This window comes from Vigna unguiculata, chromosome 6 (genome assembly GCF_037176805.1).
Source record: "Vigna unguiculata cultivar grain cowpea cultivar isolate G323 ecotype 2 chromosome 6, ASM3717680v1, whole genome shotgun sequence".
Classification (NCBI taxonomy): Eukaryota; Viridiplantae; Streptophyta; class Magnoliopsida; order Fabales; family Fabaceae; genus Vigna; species Vigna unguiculata.
Genome location: NC_140797.1, coordinates 6,860,161 through 6,877,525, shown reverse-complemented (window position 1 = coordinate 6,877,525; position 17,365 = coordinate 6,860,161). Strand labels below are relative to the sequence as shown.

At 37.7% G+C, this 17,365-nt stretch overlaps 1 protein-coding gene and 1 pseudogene across 2 annotated transcripts; both read left to right on the top strand.

Annotated features, from left to right (window-relative positions):
* The first annotated feature begins 1,819 nt into the window (after positions 1-1,819).
* On the top strand, positions 1,820-4,157 carry LOC146885446 (uncharacterized). The gene is made up of 3 exons (XM_085674934.1): positions 1,820-1,949; positions 3,078-3,394; positions 3,558-4,157. Exons 1-3 carry the CDS (start codon positions 1,820-1,822, stop codon positions 4,155-4,157), a joined length of 1,047 nt encoding a protein of 348 aa, XP_085531060.1.
* Positions 4,158-14,772: 10,615 nt separating this feature from the next.
* LOC114187914 (5-methyltetrahydropteroyltriglutamate--homocysteine methyltransferase-like) lies at positions 14,773-17,095 on the top strand (annotated as a pseudogene). Its single transcript, XR_014995827.1, has 6 exons — positions 14,773-15,155; positions 15,405-15,492; positions 15,721-15,861; positions 15,930-16,317; positions 16,400-16,560; positions 16,641-17,095. The product of XR_014995827.1 is annotated as a 5-methyltetrahydropteroyltriglutamate--homocysteine methyltransferase-like (transcript).
* The last annotated feature ends 270 nt before the right edge of the window (positions 17,096-17,365 follow it).

The window sequence follows — 17,365 nt, the reverse complement described above, 5'->3', positions numbered from 1 at the left end:
ACAATCAAGATCTCTCATTCCAATTACATTCTAAACTACCTAAATTCTACATTTACCAAATATATAAATGAGTAAAAGCAAAACCTTAGCTAAGTAATATCCAACTCTCAATTCAAACTTGGATACAACCCCAAAGTCCAGCCTTATACCACATTTTACATCACCTGCCAGAATAAAATAGTTCCATTTCCATTCAACTCAAGAACCATATTTCTCCAAGGTCCACAACCATTCAACTCAACATGTCACTATAACCCACCAAATTCAATATATATATATATATATATATATATATATATATATATATATATATATATATATATATATCTTAGAAAATAGACAACCACAATATCTTTGAACAAATGCATATGTTCCGTAAAAATTAACATTTTGAAAACTCAACTTCTCCTATTAATACATGGTAACTATCAATAAAAAAAATCCCTAAATTTGCTAAAAAATGAAATTCTCAAACTTGAAACAAGAACAAACATACAATACAATAATTCAATCAAAAAACATATTAAGCACAATTATTAGCTTCCTTTATATTGAAAGACAACTCCACACAAATTTATGAAACCCTTCAAACCTTTCGACCCACGAAAACTTTTATTGAACTGAAATTTATATAAAAATTAAATTTGGTATCAATTTTTAGAGGAACAAAATTGCTCAATTTTAAACAAAATTTAGACTAAACTGGACAAAAATAACAAGACCAAATTGAATATAAAACATTGACTCTGACACATGGCACGCTATTGGATTGACATGTGGACATTTTTTAAAAAATAAAAAATTTTAAAAAAAATCAAAAAATTAAAAAAATCACAAAGTGACACGTGACAATAAACTTTTATTATCATTAATTATTTAAACGACGTTAGCAAAAAATGACCAAATTCAACAAAATTGATGAAAATTGGGACCTACTTGAACACAACAATATTAAGACTGAAATGACAAAACTGAACCAAAATATGGACTAAATGTGTATTTTAACTTATACATATTTCTTATAAAATAGATAACCACAATATCTTTGAACAATTGCATCCCTTCCGTAACAATTAACATTTTGAAAACTCAATTTTTCTTATCAATACATGAATTAAACTATCAATTAACAAAATCTCCCAATTTGGTAGAAAATGAAATTCCCAATCTTAAAAGGCACAATCATTAGCGACTTATGAAAACTTTTATTCAACTAAGAGACAATGTATGAGTGATTGGACCGAAGCAAGGAATGCTGATTAGTAGAGATTTAAACCAAAATCCTAAAAACGAATAAAATCCAAGAAAGGTTGCAATGCGAAACAAAAACGCAGTGGACATTGAAGGAGGTTGAAATATTTGACTTACTTGAATGGAGAAATTGATCGGGTAGACTCGGCTCTGCGACAATTGAAACCCCTACCTTTTATCCAAGGAATATGAAGTGAGAGTGAGAAATTGGAGAACGAAGATTGAGATGGGAAAGAGGATTGTGTTTCACATATAGGAGTATGTGAATGAAACTAAAAGGAACTGCTTGTTGTTTTTAAAAGAAATGTATTATTATTATTATTATTATTATTATTGTTCCTATAAAAACAATTGGCGCTCACCGTGGGGCACGAATTAGTATCTTACTGAAGCAATCCGAGAACCTGTGAGGATGGTTTCAACACATAGCACAATGGGCATCTCGAAGGAGCCTGAAGCAAGACCTAAGGAGGTTGTGGCAAACCAGCCAGACTTGTCTACCATCCAGGAAGGGTAGGCCAAGATGTAGCAGGAATTTGCAAACTTTAAGAAGCATAACACTGATGAGATGGAGGCATTAAGACAGGAGAATTCACAACTTAGAAGTAAGATAGAGATAGATGCCATGTTGACAGGCAAAGAAAAAGAGGTCCAAGTGGAATCCAAAACCCCTATGTATGTGCCAACTGAAGAAGAAAGTGAGTACAACCCAACTCCCAATACCTTCACTACAACCCATCATACATCCACCCTCCCAACCCATCCCACACTTGCCCCTCCCAATTACCACCTTGCTCATTTCCCAACCGCCGCTAAGTACCCCATAGCGGCAAACTCCTACAAACGTCGTCACTCCTTTATTGACGACATCATTAAAACCCCCTCCTAACTAGTGTGAAGCCTTCACGCTGGAGCGATATAGTGGGGATACAGACCTTGATGAGCATGTGAAGATCTATGTCACTAATGTCAGTTTATACACAAATGAAGATGTCGTCATGTGCAAGGCTTTTCCCACAACCCAGAAAAGGCCAGCTCTCGAGTGGTTTACATCCCTCCCTTTATATTCCATAGATTGCTTTGACACCCTATCCAATCTCTTCTCCACCTAGTTTGCCGAAAGCCGCCCCCACCAAGCCACCCCTTTGTCCCTCCTCAGCGTCAAACAGGAACGAGACGAGGCACTTAGGGCATTCATCGACCTCTTTAGCAAGGCAGACCTCCACATTAAAACCTCATGCAAGACGTAATCCTACAATGCATGACTCTAGCTCTTAAACTCGACCTATTTGCTGATAATGTCTACCTCTGACCTCCCGCCACCATGCACAAGCTCCAACTGCGCACAACAAATTACATTCGCATTGAAGAGATTAAGACATTATGAACCAAGTTTTGCACTGACATTCCCGCTAACTAGAAACCAGAAAAAACTTTCCCTAAAATAGATTCTATGCCTAAAGATGAAGCCCTGCAGACAGACCTCTTTCTCCTATCTCACAAAACCCTTAAACCGCCCAATGCGGACATGACCAAGTATTGCAAATACCACCACAATAACGACCACACAACGAATGAGTGTAACGCTCTGCAAGACAAAATCGAATAGCTCATACGCTCTGGCCATTTAAAACAGTTTGTAAAAAGAGAAAGACAAGGCAATTCTCGATAAGTGAATAGCCGCAACATAGACTTAGACTGCCAACGTGATCATAGAGAAAGGTAGAACGAACGTAGAGAACATCCGTCGGCACAGACTAACATCAACCCCGTTGATCGACCCCCACTATGTGGGACTATAAACACCATATTGGGAGGCTTCGCAGGAGGCGAGGCAACCACATCTGCTAGAAAAAGGCACCTTAGAAGCATTCAGTCCATCAACGCAGTAACTTGCACACATAGACGACGACGAATTCCTCCTATCATGTTCACAGACGCAGACTTTCATGGCGTCGAGCAAGACCAAGACAACCCCATGGTTATTACTGTAGAGCTTAAGAACTTCATAGCTAAAAAAGTACTGGTGGATCAGGGCAGCTTAGTAGACATCCTTTACAGGACAACATACAAAAAAATGTCGTTACCAATTGAGGTCACGATCCCTCATGACGAGCCTATATATGGATTCTTTGGAGAAAAGGTGTGCACTCGCGGCTAAATAGACTTGCACACAATGTTCCGTTAAGGAAGTCAGATGAAAGCCATCCCTAAACACTTTGGGAACAATAGTATCATCGCCACAGCTAGCCATGAAGTTCCCCTCCTCGTCTGGTGACATCATCACCATCCATGGTCATCAATAGCTTGCCCGGGAGAGTTATATTTCAAGTTTACGGCCAAAAGAGTCGGCCTTGACTATCAATAACATAGAGCGAGAGCCAAGAGTAGGCATCTCTTTGACAAGCGAAGACCTCAACCCAAGAAAAGGGTGTGACTCGCGCATCCAATTAGTTGGAGAAACTAGAAGTCTGGAGCTTGCACCAGGGAGAACCATACAACTCAGTTTCGACTTAAGCAACAATGACCAAATCATGATTGAATCAACCCTAAAGGATAACACGGACCTCTTCGCCTGGTCTACGACAAATTTACCAGTTGACCCTTTAGTGGTTGTCCACCGTCTGTCAGTTTTTAAAGAAGCCCGGTATGTCTCCCAGAAGAAGAGAAAATTGGGAGAAGAAAGACGACTGACAGCTAAGGCAGAAGTAGCGAAGCTCCTCGAGGCCAGATTCATTGGTGAGGTCTATTACACGACATGGCTTGCTAATGTTGTCCTTGTAAAGAAGCCTAGTGGCAGATGGCGAATGTGCATAGACTATACTAATCTCAATAAAGCCTACCCCAAAGACGCATACCCGTTACCCATCGTTGATCGCTTAGTGGACGGCGTAGTAGGGAACTAGGTACTAAGTTTCCTATACATCTACTCAGGGTACAATCAAATATCGATGGCCCTATCAGACATGATCAAAATCGCGTTCATCATAAAAGATGCAAATTACTTTTAGAGTAATGCCCTTTGGCCTAAAAAACGAAGGGGCAACATACCAAAGGTTGATGGATAAAGTCTTCAGCCACCTAATGGGTAAATGTGTTAAAGTCTATGTAGACGTTCGCAACACTCTAAGGACTTAGGCGAGGTGTTCGTTGCGCTACGAAAGCACAACCTAAGGCTGAATCCAGAAAAATGCTTCTTTAGGGTAGATGGCGGTAAGTTCCTGGGGTTCATGCTCACACATCGCGGAGCGAACCCTGAAAAGTGTAGAGCCATAATTGAAATGTAAAGTTCGACGATTATTAAGGATGTACAACGGCTAATAGGCCAACTTGTGGCTATATCAAGATTCATGCCCAAGTTGGCAGATAAGACATGCCTCATCATCAATCTCCTACGAAAATCCACCAAGTTCTCATGGGGGGAGGAATGTGAGCGAATGTTTCAAGATTTGAAGAAAATTCTAGTGTCCCCCTATCCTCCGAAAGCCCGATCCTAACCTCACACTACTGGTATACATCACTGCAATAATGGTTAGTGCCACGTTGGTGCAATAATTCGAAGGAACCCAATAACCGATATACTTTGTTAGCAGAAGTTTGCAAGACCCCAAAAACAGATATCAGATGGTGGAAAAGCTAACCCTATCCTTAGTTAACGATGTAAGAAGACTCGGACCCTACTTCCAAAACCATCTGTTCATCATCAAAACTAACTACCCAATACAATAGATCCCTCAAAAGCGTGATCTAGCAGGATGAATGTCGTCCTGGTCCATAGAACTCTCAAAGTTTCATATATGTTATGAACCACACAAATCCATCAAAGATCAATGCTTGTTCGATTTTGTTAACGACCTATAACACGCACCAGATGAGGACCTATGGATCTTGTATGTTAACGGATCCTCTAACTAAAAGGGAGCCGACGCAGCTAGAAGACCTAAACCAGATCCTCATTGAAAAATCCATGTGTTTCACTTTCAAGACGTCTAACAAGCAGGCCGAATACGAAACTATCCTAGTTGGACTATTGCCAACACGAAAAGTAGAAGTTCGTCGACTAGCATGCAAAATTGACTCCAAACTCACTATGGGACATCTCAATGATGAATACCAAATAAAGAACCCAATGCTCCTTCAGTACTATCACTTGGTTCGAGACGTCATGAACTCCAGCTTTGATGAGATCACCATACAACACATACCTAGAGGGGACAACATGCGGGTAAAAACTTTATCAAAACTAGCAAGTACTAGAAAAAAGGAGAAATACAAGTCTTTACTGCATCAAACACTAATGGCACCCTCAATAGCTAATACCTATCTAAACTTACACACCAACAATGACAATTGGATGTCACCACACATATACTATCTGAAAACCGACAACCCCCCCCCCCCCCCCCAATAATATGGACAAAAGATGGATGTCAAAAATAGCGCGTTACACGCTAATTGGAGATGACCTATACAAACGCGGGTATGGTCAGCCTTTGCTAAAGTGTGTCACAAAGGAATAAACACAATATGTTATAAAAGAGATTCATGAAGGAATATGCGACTATCATTCTAGATCACAGACCATGGCGGCAAGAATCTTAATGGGCGAATACTTTTGGCCAACCATGGAGGCAAATTGTCATACCTTTGTCAAGAAATGTTTGTCGTGCCAAAAGCACGACAATCTTATTCACCAAAATAGGAGGAACTGCATTCCATACTCTCCTCATGACCATTTGCAAAGTGGGGGATGAATACCTTAGGGTTGTTCCCTCTTGGGAAAGGGCAAGTCAAATTCCTAATTATAGGGATTGACTATTTTACAAAATGGATCGAGGCCCAGCCACTGGCCACCATCACGGTGCAATAAATTCAAAATTTCATTTGGAAAAACATAATATGTCGATACGGAGTGCCACACACAATCATAATCGATAATGGACGACAATTCATAAACAAGGAATTAGCAAAGTTATATACTAGCCTAGGAATCAAGCATATTACTAGTTTAGTGGAAAATCCGCAAACCAATGGACAAGCAGAGCTCGCCAACAAGGTAATACTGGTCGAATTACGAAAAAGGCTAGATGGAGAAAAACGGAAGTGGCCAAAAGAATTATTTGAGGTGTTGTGGGCATATAGATGCACTCTGCAATCTGCCACCAACGAATCCCCTTTTAGTTTGGTATACGGAACAGAAGTGATGAGTGCGTATTTTTGCCCTCATTCAGTATTTAATTTTGGGTATTTAATTGAACTTATGTGGTTAAAGAGTGACTTAATTGATAATTCTAATAATTAGGTTGTTTGAGCTTGTATGATAAAAATGTCTTAAAAAGTTATTTTTAGCTGCATAAATTATTTTTGGATATTTTAACATTTGTTGATGCAACTGAAGTTAAGATTAAGCTTATTTAAAGGTGGGAAAATAAATTGATTGAAATTACAAAACACCTTTTAATAAGGTTGAAATTAGCAAGTTCTGGAAAAATCACTTATGCACCCCAGTTTTTACTTATACACTTCCCTCTTTCTAAATGGATCTCACCAAAAACATATTTTGCACCCTATAATATGTCTATTTACACCCCTCCTACTACTTAAACCCAACTCACTCAGATCATACCATGTGGCAATCCCTAACTTTCAAATCTGTCCAACCACATATTGACATGTGTCATGATCCAACAACTCAAAATTCGGCCAATCAAATGGTGCCACGTCATCATCTTCCATCTCTCCCATGAGAAACCCTAATTTCTCCTCTTGCAGCATGGCTACCACCGTCATCCATTGAAGCTGGCAACCATTGCTCCGCCACCACCATCCACCACGAGCAACACCATGCTGGCCACGAACCAGACTGCATCACCGTGAATCCTTGCACCTCGCCGTCGCTGAAGAGCCACCGCAACACCACCGCACCTGCGAGCCTGATTCGAATATGCATCCATTGAAACATTCTACACCATCGCGCAGTTCCACCACCGTGAGCTTCACGCACCAGCAGCTCAACCTTGGACCACCTCCACAACAACCATCCTCTTCACGTTGCCACCACCACCATTAACAACGGAGCTGCAGCAACGCGTACAACAACAAGCGCACAACTATCACCACCACGCCTGCAGCACCGCAACAGCACCAGAACCTCTCGCACACCGTAAGCCAGAACCATCACCACCATGCTTCTCTATCTCCACACGAACCACTGTAGCGTTGAATCCGAGCCACCGTGAGCCATAGGAGAGGAGACGCGCACAAACCATGGAAGCTTCACGCACCTGGACCAGCACCACATCTGCACTGCATTCTTCAACACAGATCTGCGCTTCCACCACCGCGCCTTCGTCGCCGGAAAACGGCAGTCGCAGCCATCATCACGTAGCAGCTTTGTTGGAGAAGAGTGTGAGAGTGAAACCCTAATTCTGGTGAGAGAAGGAGTTGCCATGTGTCAGTTTGCTATTGCACAGTCAAATTGGTCAAACCTGATCAAACAGTCAACTCTGGTCAAATATTCAAATATGGTCAAAGACTGGTCAAACAAAAAGGGTTTAATTGCAAATATTGATATTTTTGGATGTCTCTACAAATTTGGACTACAGGATTAAAATTGACTTATTGAGAAAATTAATGCAAATATTATTTGTTAATAATTTATTAGATATCTTTAAATAATTTATTTATTTAATTATATCATAAATTATTAACCAAACTATATTTGTCAAATAATTTAGATCTCTCCAAATATCTTTGAATATTTATCTTTATCTTTATTTTAAAAGATATTTGAGAGGTTTTAGCAACCGAAAAGCCCAGTCCAAATCCTATATAAAGAGATCAAGGGAGAAGCAGAAAGACAAGCTCGGGACTTCGGAGTTTTGAAACCATTAGGGGGGCCTAATTTCGTTTCCTTTCTCTCTCTCCATTCTTCTATTTTTATTTTACATTCATGGAGTTCTAAACTTCTTGGGTTGATTTCATTGTAATTTCTTAATTGGATTCTGAGGTTAGATCAATTAATTTCTTTGTTCTTTTTATTATTGTTGAGGTTTTCATTCATCTATGTCTTTTATCTTTAAATCACGTAAAAAGTAATGATTTTAAATCTATATGCATGTTGGTCATATGAGTCCAAGGGTTTTTAAATTGAATTGAGACTTTACTTTGATTTTATTTAGAAACTTTCATGTGATTAAATGAGTTTTTACCAATAATTGAGACTTTACTTTGATTAATTAAGCTTTTTATTTGGTGAGGAGATAAAAGAATAGACATGATTAGGCATAGTGAAATTTGATTGAGACTGTACTTTGGTTGAATTTACTATGGATAATCTAAAAGTTCTCACTTTTAATTGAGACTGTACTTTGGTTAAAAGTGAGAACGCCAACAAATTAATTGAGACTTTACATTGATTAGTTTGCAAATCTACAACAATAATTAATTGAGTAATAATCTTTAGATAACCGATGATGAATCTATTTTGAAAAAGCAATGGAATCAATCTATTTTCTTTACTATTGTTTTTATTTCTTTTTATCTTTTAAATTTTATTTCTATCTTTGTTTATCTTAATCCCCTATATTTTTTATTTATTTGACTAACTCATTTGTATAGTTTTATAAAAACTAATTTGCTAAAAATCAATTCCGTGTTCGTTGGGAGACGACTTTGGGTTACTTTACCCTTTCTATTATGTTGACTACTATCTTAATAATACTGAAGTTGTTATAGATAAGTAGTATTAATTTGATCGCGTCAACGACAGCGTTATCAAGAAGTCATGATCTTAGTCGAAATCAAGGAACCTTCTTTAAGAAGGCATATATATGACAACAAAACAAATCAGCAAAGTTTATGCACAAACCTTGACTTGGAGACAGAACTACGAGAAAAGACACAGATCAGAAACATGGCGGCCAAACAAAGAACCGCGAGAAAATACAACTCCAAACTCCAACCACAATCATTCGTGAAGGGAGACTTGGTGTGAGATTGGCTAGTAGCGCAAGAAAAAAGGACGGGAAGTTTTCAACCAACTGGGATGGTCCATACAAAGTACGCGAAGATATAGGTGGAGGCGCCTACAGGTTGGAACAACTATCAGGAGATCTGATACCTAACACATGGAATGTATCTCACCTCAAGTTTTATTTTAGCTAAAAGTCCTGGCTAGATTGTAAAGAGTTGAACAATTTGTAACCCTAGGTGTACTCTTTTTCCTCACGCGACATTTTTCCCTAAGGAGGGTTTTGGCCAAGGAGTTTTTAACAAGGTACCCAAAACGATCAATACAATAAGGGTTCTTTGAAAACTTGTCTTGTATTCTTTTAGTTCCTTATCGCCTACTAAAGTAGGCGACCCTAGTCGAGCACATTTTAAAACCAAATATTTTCTAGTTCCATGCCGCTTACTAAAGTAAGCAGTCCTGGTCGAGCACCTATTTTAGTTCCCTACCGCTTACTAAAATAAGTGGTCCTAATCGAAGACTTTTTTCGCCAATAAAACTTTAAGTTCCCTCCTGCCTACTAAAGTAGACGACTCTGGTCGAACACACGCACCGTGCTTAATTTCTTAACTAATTACTTGGCTTAGGACCTAATCACAGCACATTCTCGCAATTGCTTATTTACTTTAGTAATATACCTCAGACAATATTTTGCATAACTGGCCAGAACGAGCATAAGTAAATGGTCACGAGCATACCTCTTTTCAATTGAATCTAATGGATTGGAAAGTTTGGATGTAAATGCAGCAGACCAGCACACTTTCAGTCGATTAAAATATATAACAACAGACTAAATTGTTCTTGAAGCTATAAAACAGTCGATTAAAAAGACAATTCAGACAACTAAAATACTGGAGATTTATGCAGAATGCAGAATTCGCGAATTGAACTCAAACAATAATCTTTTACATACAAGACTTGTTCCAATCACTATTTTTAACAAGTATACAGCCTCAAATTACACTAGAACGCATTAAAGCAAACCAAAGATCAAATTGCTTGGTTTTCTTGAGTTTTTAAAGAGTTTCAAAGAGAGTGAGATGAGGGAAAGAGAAATGCACAATTGTTTTTATACTGGTTCACTCAATCACAGAGCTACATCCAGTTTACCAGGACAACCTAAGCCTGGTTTCCACTATATTCAAAAGTTTTACAAATCACACACCAAGATTACACTTTTGAACAACAAAACTCACAAGATTTTTGACTCATACAAAAATTTAGACACACACCCTACAAGAATCATACTTATAGACTTGAAATCACATCAGGCAAACCAACCAGAGGCACAAGAACATCCAAACCTGATGGTGGTTGTCCCTAGCAAACCATACATGTGTTCTTCAAGTTACTCACAAGCCAAAATGCCTCCAAGATCAAACAAGATCAACCAAGATCTTCAAAACACGAGTTGTAGCTGTGTATTGCAGAGAAAGAGCTTTCTAGAGATGAATGACAAAGTTTAGTGCACAAAAGCTCAGATTCGCACCTCTGCTTGCGAAAACATAGCTTATATAGTCTGGTTTAAGTGAAAATAGTCGATTAAATTTTCCGTACAGTCAGCTGATTTCACTTGACTTCAGTCGATTGAAAAATAATTCAACTGACTGAATGCATTCATACCAGAAACTCATTTTAACATATTAAAAGAGACACACTAAGGCACACAAGACATCTAACTTATGTCATATAGCCTATCAACAATGTATAACACTAAGACATTACATTTAACATGTTATTTTCATATTTAACACACTAAAACTTAATCTTCAAGTGAATCTTCATCAATCTTCATCAAACACCTATGATCTTCATGCACATGGCTTTATCAATTCTTTGCTTCAAGCTTGCTTGTGCCAACAACTGAAATATCATAGTCAAATTTTAGCCAATGCGGAATAAAAATAGGTGAAAATAACGATAATCAAAAGTATATGATAGCTTAGAAGCAACATACACACGAAAGCATATAAGCAACTGATATATTCCAAAATAATAAGGCAAAACAGGCAGTTATGTTCGCGAAGTAACCAGAGTGCAAATTATTACAAACTTAGGCTCAAAAGCCAGAATATGATCAAAGTAAAATTAGTTAGTATTTTGGTCAGTTTCCACTTACATTGTAACGTCTTCCTCCACCATGAGATCCCTATCACAAGTTGCTGGCATTTCCTTAACTTGTTTAACGCTTAGGTTGTCCTCATCCACCAGGCGGCCATCGACGACATCCTTGTTAACATCGTACTTTGAATCCGCAACATCCACCACAAGAAGGTCGCCTGTCTTAGACCTTTGTTGAAACCATCAATATGTTCTTGAATTATATGATTCTTTAAATCTTCAAACTCACTCTCGATGTCAACATATTTCTCCATCAATTATTCATTATCTTTCTCGAGGTCTTTAATTTTTTCATTCATCTTTTTCTCAGAATCTAAACACCTAACTTTCCATGAGCCAACGCGCTTCCTCTCAGTCGCCCACTCCTCCCGCTCCTTTTTCCGAAGCCGTCTTCTCTTCTTCATGCTTAGTGGCCTGAGTCTTCAGCTCTTCTTGGACTTCCTCCACCTTGGCTTTGCCTCTTTCTTTTATCTCCCTCTGTAGAAGGGTGCCAACCCTACAACCCATAATCAAAGCCTTGCTATTAACTTCCAGCGTGGCCTTTATCATTGCATTGGGTTCCATGTTGTCCATAGAAGAAATCACCGTTTATGGTAGATCGATATCGATGTAATGATGGACTAATGTATCTAGTAGCTTTATCAAGCATGCCTCAGGTTTTCTAATCCCTGATGTTGACCTAGAACCAAACAATTCGGCCCTAACCCTCTTCATATCCTTCCCAATCCCCTTATGAACAAGGCTTGGCGACTTTCTTTTCAGGCCGCCATGAACTCGAACCTCCACCAGTGCTTCTTGCATGTTGGGAACTTCAGTATTTCCCCCATGCTTGGACTTCTTGGCCTGCTCCTTTCACAAAGTCCTAAAGAGACTCAAGTTCTTTTTCCCTAACTGAGCCATGTGACCTATAATGCAAACACACGTGGTAATCTCTCTTACATTAAACGAAACACAAGAAAAATGATACCTTCCAAATCAACAAGGGGATGCACCGATAAATAAATTCTAACTAAGTCTTTAGTGGGCAACTTATTGTTAAACCTCCCTAGAACCTCTACTACTTCTATGTCATTCGCCGATAACTCCCCCTTTTTCATCCCCTTATATCGTCGAGGGTTATCCCACCAGCTGAATGGGAACTTGGTACCCCATACTCATTATAAAAAAGCGAATGACCCGACTCCTTCACGAAGACTTTGAAAAAACCGTCCTTGAAATGCTTGAAAGACTAAGAAAAAACATCCAACATGCTTATACCTGGCCGGCTTACCAAGGACAACCAGGTAATAGGACTTTCTGGCTGAGTATCCTAAAAATACAAAAAGCACTTGGGAGAAGGATGAAGATATAGTGAGTGGCACAACACCCTGAATGCCTGTAGGTATCCCCAATTATTGGGATGTAACTAGGTAGACACAATTCACTAATTCTAAAACTGTGATTTGACTTTTAAGAGTTCTCACTGACTTGATCGTCAAAGTCCTTTTCTATAAGTAACCTCCAAAATGTTTAGTCGGCAATAAGACATGAAGGCATGCCCAGCAGGATCGAAGAATATCCATCCTAGGAAGTCGAAGATTGGGTAAGATATAATTTATGTTCCCTAATACCTTACTATTATTTTTGCAGGAATATTAATAATAATAATAATAATAATAATTATTATTATTATTATTATTATTATTATTATTATTATTATGGTTTTACACTAAATATATTAATATAAACAAATATTATATCAAATGAGTTGCATTTATTTCTCGTTGCTTTTCCTTAGCCCAATGAATCATTAAAGTGTTTTTATTTCTTAAAAACCCACAATTTTATTTCTTTAAAACTAATAAATTCCATTTCTGAATATTTTTAAATTTTAATTTAATTGTTACCAAATATATTGATAGTGTATTCTGTTTAAGTACTTCATTGCAAAGTCATAACTTTATATATATATATATATATATATATATATATATATATATATATTAATGTCAGCCTGATATTATTTGTATTAATATTATGTTTAAAAAAGTCGTAACTTTATATACAAATTTATTACTTAAATCTTATTTTGATTTATGTTTGTTTAATAAAATGGTAAAAGTTAGAAAATAAGACAACGGGAAGAATTAAATTAAAATATTAGTGATAATAAAAGAAATAAAATAAAAAATGTTTTGGGAAATAGCTAGATTATTACTTGTAGCAGTACCGAGAGAAGTAAGAAGGAAGCGGAACATAAAAATACAGAGCGAGAGAGAGAAATAGCTTGGACTGTGAAGTGAATAGTATAAATGTACAAACTCTCTGATCAGTGTGTTGCATCGTTTACTCTGCACACTCTCTTACTCGTCCTCTTCTTTTGGCTTATACTCTGATTTTGAGCCTGCCTATCCCCTCTGTGGTTTTCCTATTTCTTTGCTTTCAAAATTTGATTTCGATGCTCTCTGGGGTTTGAAGTTGATGTTCACATGAGCAACTTAATGCCCTCCCTTCTCATGCTTAGCGGTCCAACTATTTTATTTTGTGGGTTATGAGTTGCTACTAAGCCTGATTTTGTGAACCTTGTAATTTGTAGTCGGCTGAAGTTGGTATTTCTTTTTGTAATCACTGTGTTCACCGAACCCTTTTGGTTGATTGGTCTGTATCTCCTTCCTAATAGAATAAGATGATTAGCAAGCCCAAATCAATGGTTATTCACCGTGTGTTTGATTTTTTGTTTGTTGAGAACTATGGTTGTTTTGATCAGTTAAATAATGTTAGATGTCTTTATATTCTAAAATGCAGATGTGTGGTGACTGTTTTGTTGCTTTGTATATGTTTTTACTCTTGGAATTGAATTTAAATTTAAGAACTCTTCTGAATAGTAGGAGGGAGCATAAGTGAGATTCTGTCAGGTTATAGAACTCAGGTTATAGAACTTGAATTGAAGACAATAGAAAGATTTAAGTGCAGTATGTATTTATATTTCATAAGATTTAAGGACAATGGCTCAAATGACTGGTAAATACTTATATTTTATGATGGACATTCCGATATTTATTACTTATTAATGTTAGAAAGAACACCTATGAATATATTCATATTTGTGCATAAAGACGAAATATTGGATTTATATGTTACAATTTAAGCCATGAAAATTCTCATATCATGATTATGGTGGTGGATTAGTTTCCAGTTAGTTCATTCACGTTTATGGGGGAAGTAAATAAACAATATGATGAATGGTTTTCCAAATTCAAATTCCATGTCTAGATGTTGTAGTAGAGGTGTAATGTGAATTATAGTAGTCTCATATCTATTTGTATTCTAGCCATAATCAGTGAAACCTAACATGGAAAACCACATGCTATACATTCTAGCATTCCTCTTCGTTTTTAACTGTATATTGAAATTGTGGATTTGAATATTGCAATGACAGAGCAATGGCATCTCATATTGTTGGTTATCCACGCATGGGACCCAAGAGAGAGCTTAAATTTGCATTAGAATCCTTTTGGGATGGAAACAGTAATGTTGAGGAGCTGCAGCAGGTTGCTGCAGACCTTAGGTCAGCTATCTGGAAGCAGATGGCCGAAGCTGGTACAAAGTATATTCCAAGCAACACCTTCTCATACTATGATCAAGTGCTGGACACAACAGCCATGCTCGGGGCAGTTCCTGCTAGATATAATTGGAATGGCGGGGAGATTGAGTTTGATGTTTACTTCTCAATGGCAAGAGGGAATGCATCCGTACCAGCTATGGCAATGACCAAGTGGTTTGACACCAACTAGTAAGTAAAATCACCCCCTCTCTAAATTTTTGAGTTTTACATATAGTTTGATTAAATACGATTAACATGAAAGGTGTAAGTTAGTGTATGATGGAGATTTTGTTGGGGACTTTGAGTGACTGCAGGAGCACACACATACGTGCACACTTGACACTGTAGTTGATTTAAATCTATTAATGCAAAATTTAATATGGCAATTGTTTTGATATTTGTTTAGTTCTAACAAACTTATGATCCCTTATGGTACAGTCATTACATTGTTCCTGAATTGGGTCCAGATGTTAAATTCTCATACTCATCACACAAGGCTGTGGTTGAATACAAAGAGGCCAAAGTTGTAAGTTCTAAGATAGATTTAGCACAACTATCCTAGATTGATCTGAAAAGTTCATAATAAAATTCTGTGGACTCTTGGCTTAGAAGAATTTTTACCACCTTAACTATTGACATATTACAAAGGTCTCTAATATGCAAAGAATGTTAGTGGCCAAAGGGTGAAATAAATTATTTTGAATTGTTAATTTCATCCACTGATGCTTATAACCTTTGTCTTTCTAATATGTAGCTGGGAATTAATACTGTACCTGTGCTTGTGGGACCTGTATCCTAGTTGTAGCTGTCAAAACCAGCAAAGGGTGTTGATAAATCGTTTTCCCTTCTTTCCCTAATTGACAAGATCCTTCCTGTCTACAGGTATGGTCTTAAAGTGGTGATACGTGCTGGAATTGTATATTAATGTTGCTTCAATCATACTTCGTTAAATATTTTATGGAGGTTGTGGTTGAACTGAAGGCAGCCGGTGCTTCTTGGGTCCAGTTTGATGAACCTACCCTTGTGAAGGATCTTGATGCCCACCGGTTACAAGCATTTAATCATGCCTATGCAGAGCTAGAATCAAGTTTATCTGGTTTGAATGTTCTGATTGAGACATATTTTGCTGACGTGCCTGTTGAAGCATACAAAACTCTCACCTCTTTGAAGGTTGTTACTGCATATGGGTTTGACATTGTTCGTGGAACAAAGACCCTTGATTTGATCAAGCAGGGATTTCCATCTGGAAAATTTCTTTTTGCTGGTGTTGTTGATGGAAGAAATATTTGGGCCAATAATCTTGCATCTTCTTTGAACACCTTGCAGGCACTTGGGGACATTGTTGGGATTGGTACTTGTTGTCAATTAACATTGTTATTGACATATATTCAGCATACCAGAAATTAAATCTGAACCACCTTTTACTTCTACAGACAAGGTTGTGGTTTCTACATCCTGTTCTCTTCACACTTCAGTTGATCTTGTGAATGAGACCAAGTTGGACCAAGAGATTAAATCTTGGCTTGCATTTGCGGCACAAAAGGTTGTTGAAGTAAATGCCTTGGCCAAGGCATTGTCTGGACAGAAGGATGAGGTACATCATACCCATTGAATTGGAATTTTTTTGATACAAACTTATATGATTTTGTTCTTTTATGGCCTATCTTTTTGCAGGTTTACTTTTCTGCTAATGCTGTAGCCTTGGCTTCAAGGAAGTCCTCCCCAAGGGTGACAAATGAGGTTGTCCAAAAGGCCGAAGTGCTGATTTAGATTTTCAATTTGGTTTTTTACTGGTGGGGATTGTTTTAGAAGATATGTATGCAATTGTTGGGTAAACTTAAATGTGGGTAGTTAGAAGGCTTAATATGTTTTTTCCTTAGGTTGCAACTATTGGGTAAACTTAAATGTGGGTAGTTGGAAGTTGCTATATTAATTGTCTAGGAGATTGCAAAAGTTTGAGAGTGGGTCTAGTTATGATTAAGCATGCAATAGAGTTCATTAATTGTGAGTTAGGTAGTGGTTATATTTAATGAATGTAGTTGAAGGGTCATGTCCAAAGGCCTATAAAAGGACCATGTAGTGCTTCATTTCAATACACAACAAATCTGAATACAAAGAGTGTTTATCCAGAGAGACTTGTTTGTCAATAAATTGGTATCTGAGCTTGAGAGCCTAAGTGTTTGAGTGAGTTAGAGAGTTTGATCGAGATGGCCAGTTTAGCTAACAGCATGTCCCTGCCGAAGTTATCAAAAAGCGTCAGCTATGATAACTGGAGCCTACAGCTGAAGGCTCTCCTTGGTTCCCAAGAAGTATGGGAGGTGGTCGAAAATGGGCACCAAGAACCAAAGGACATTGGAGAAATGACGATAGCCCAACTTGCTACGTTAAAAGCAACACGA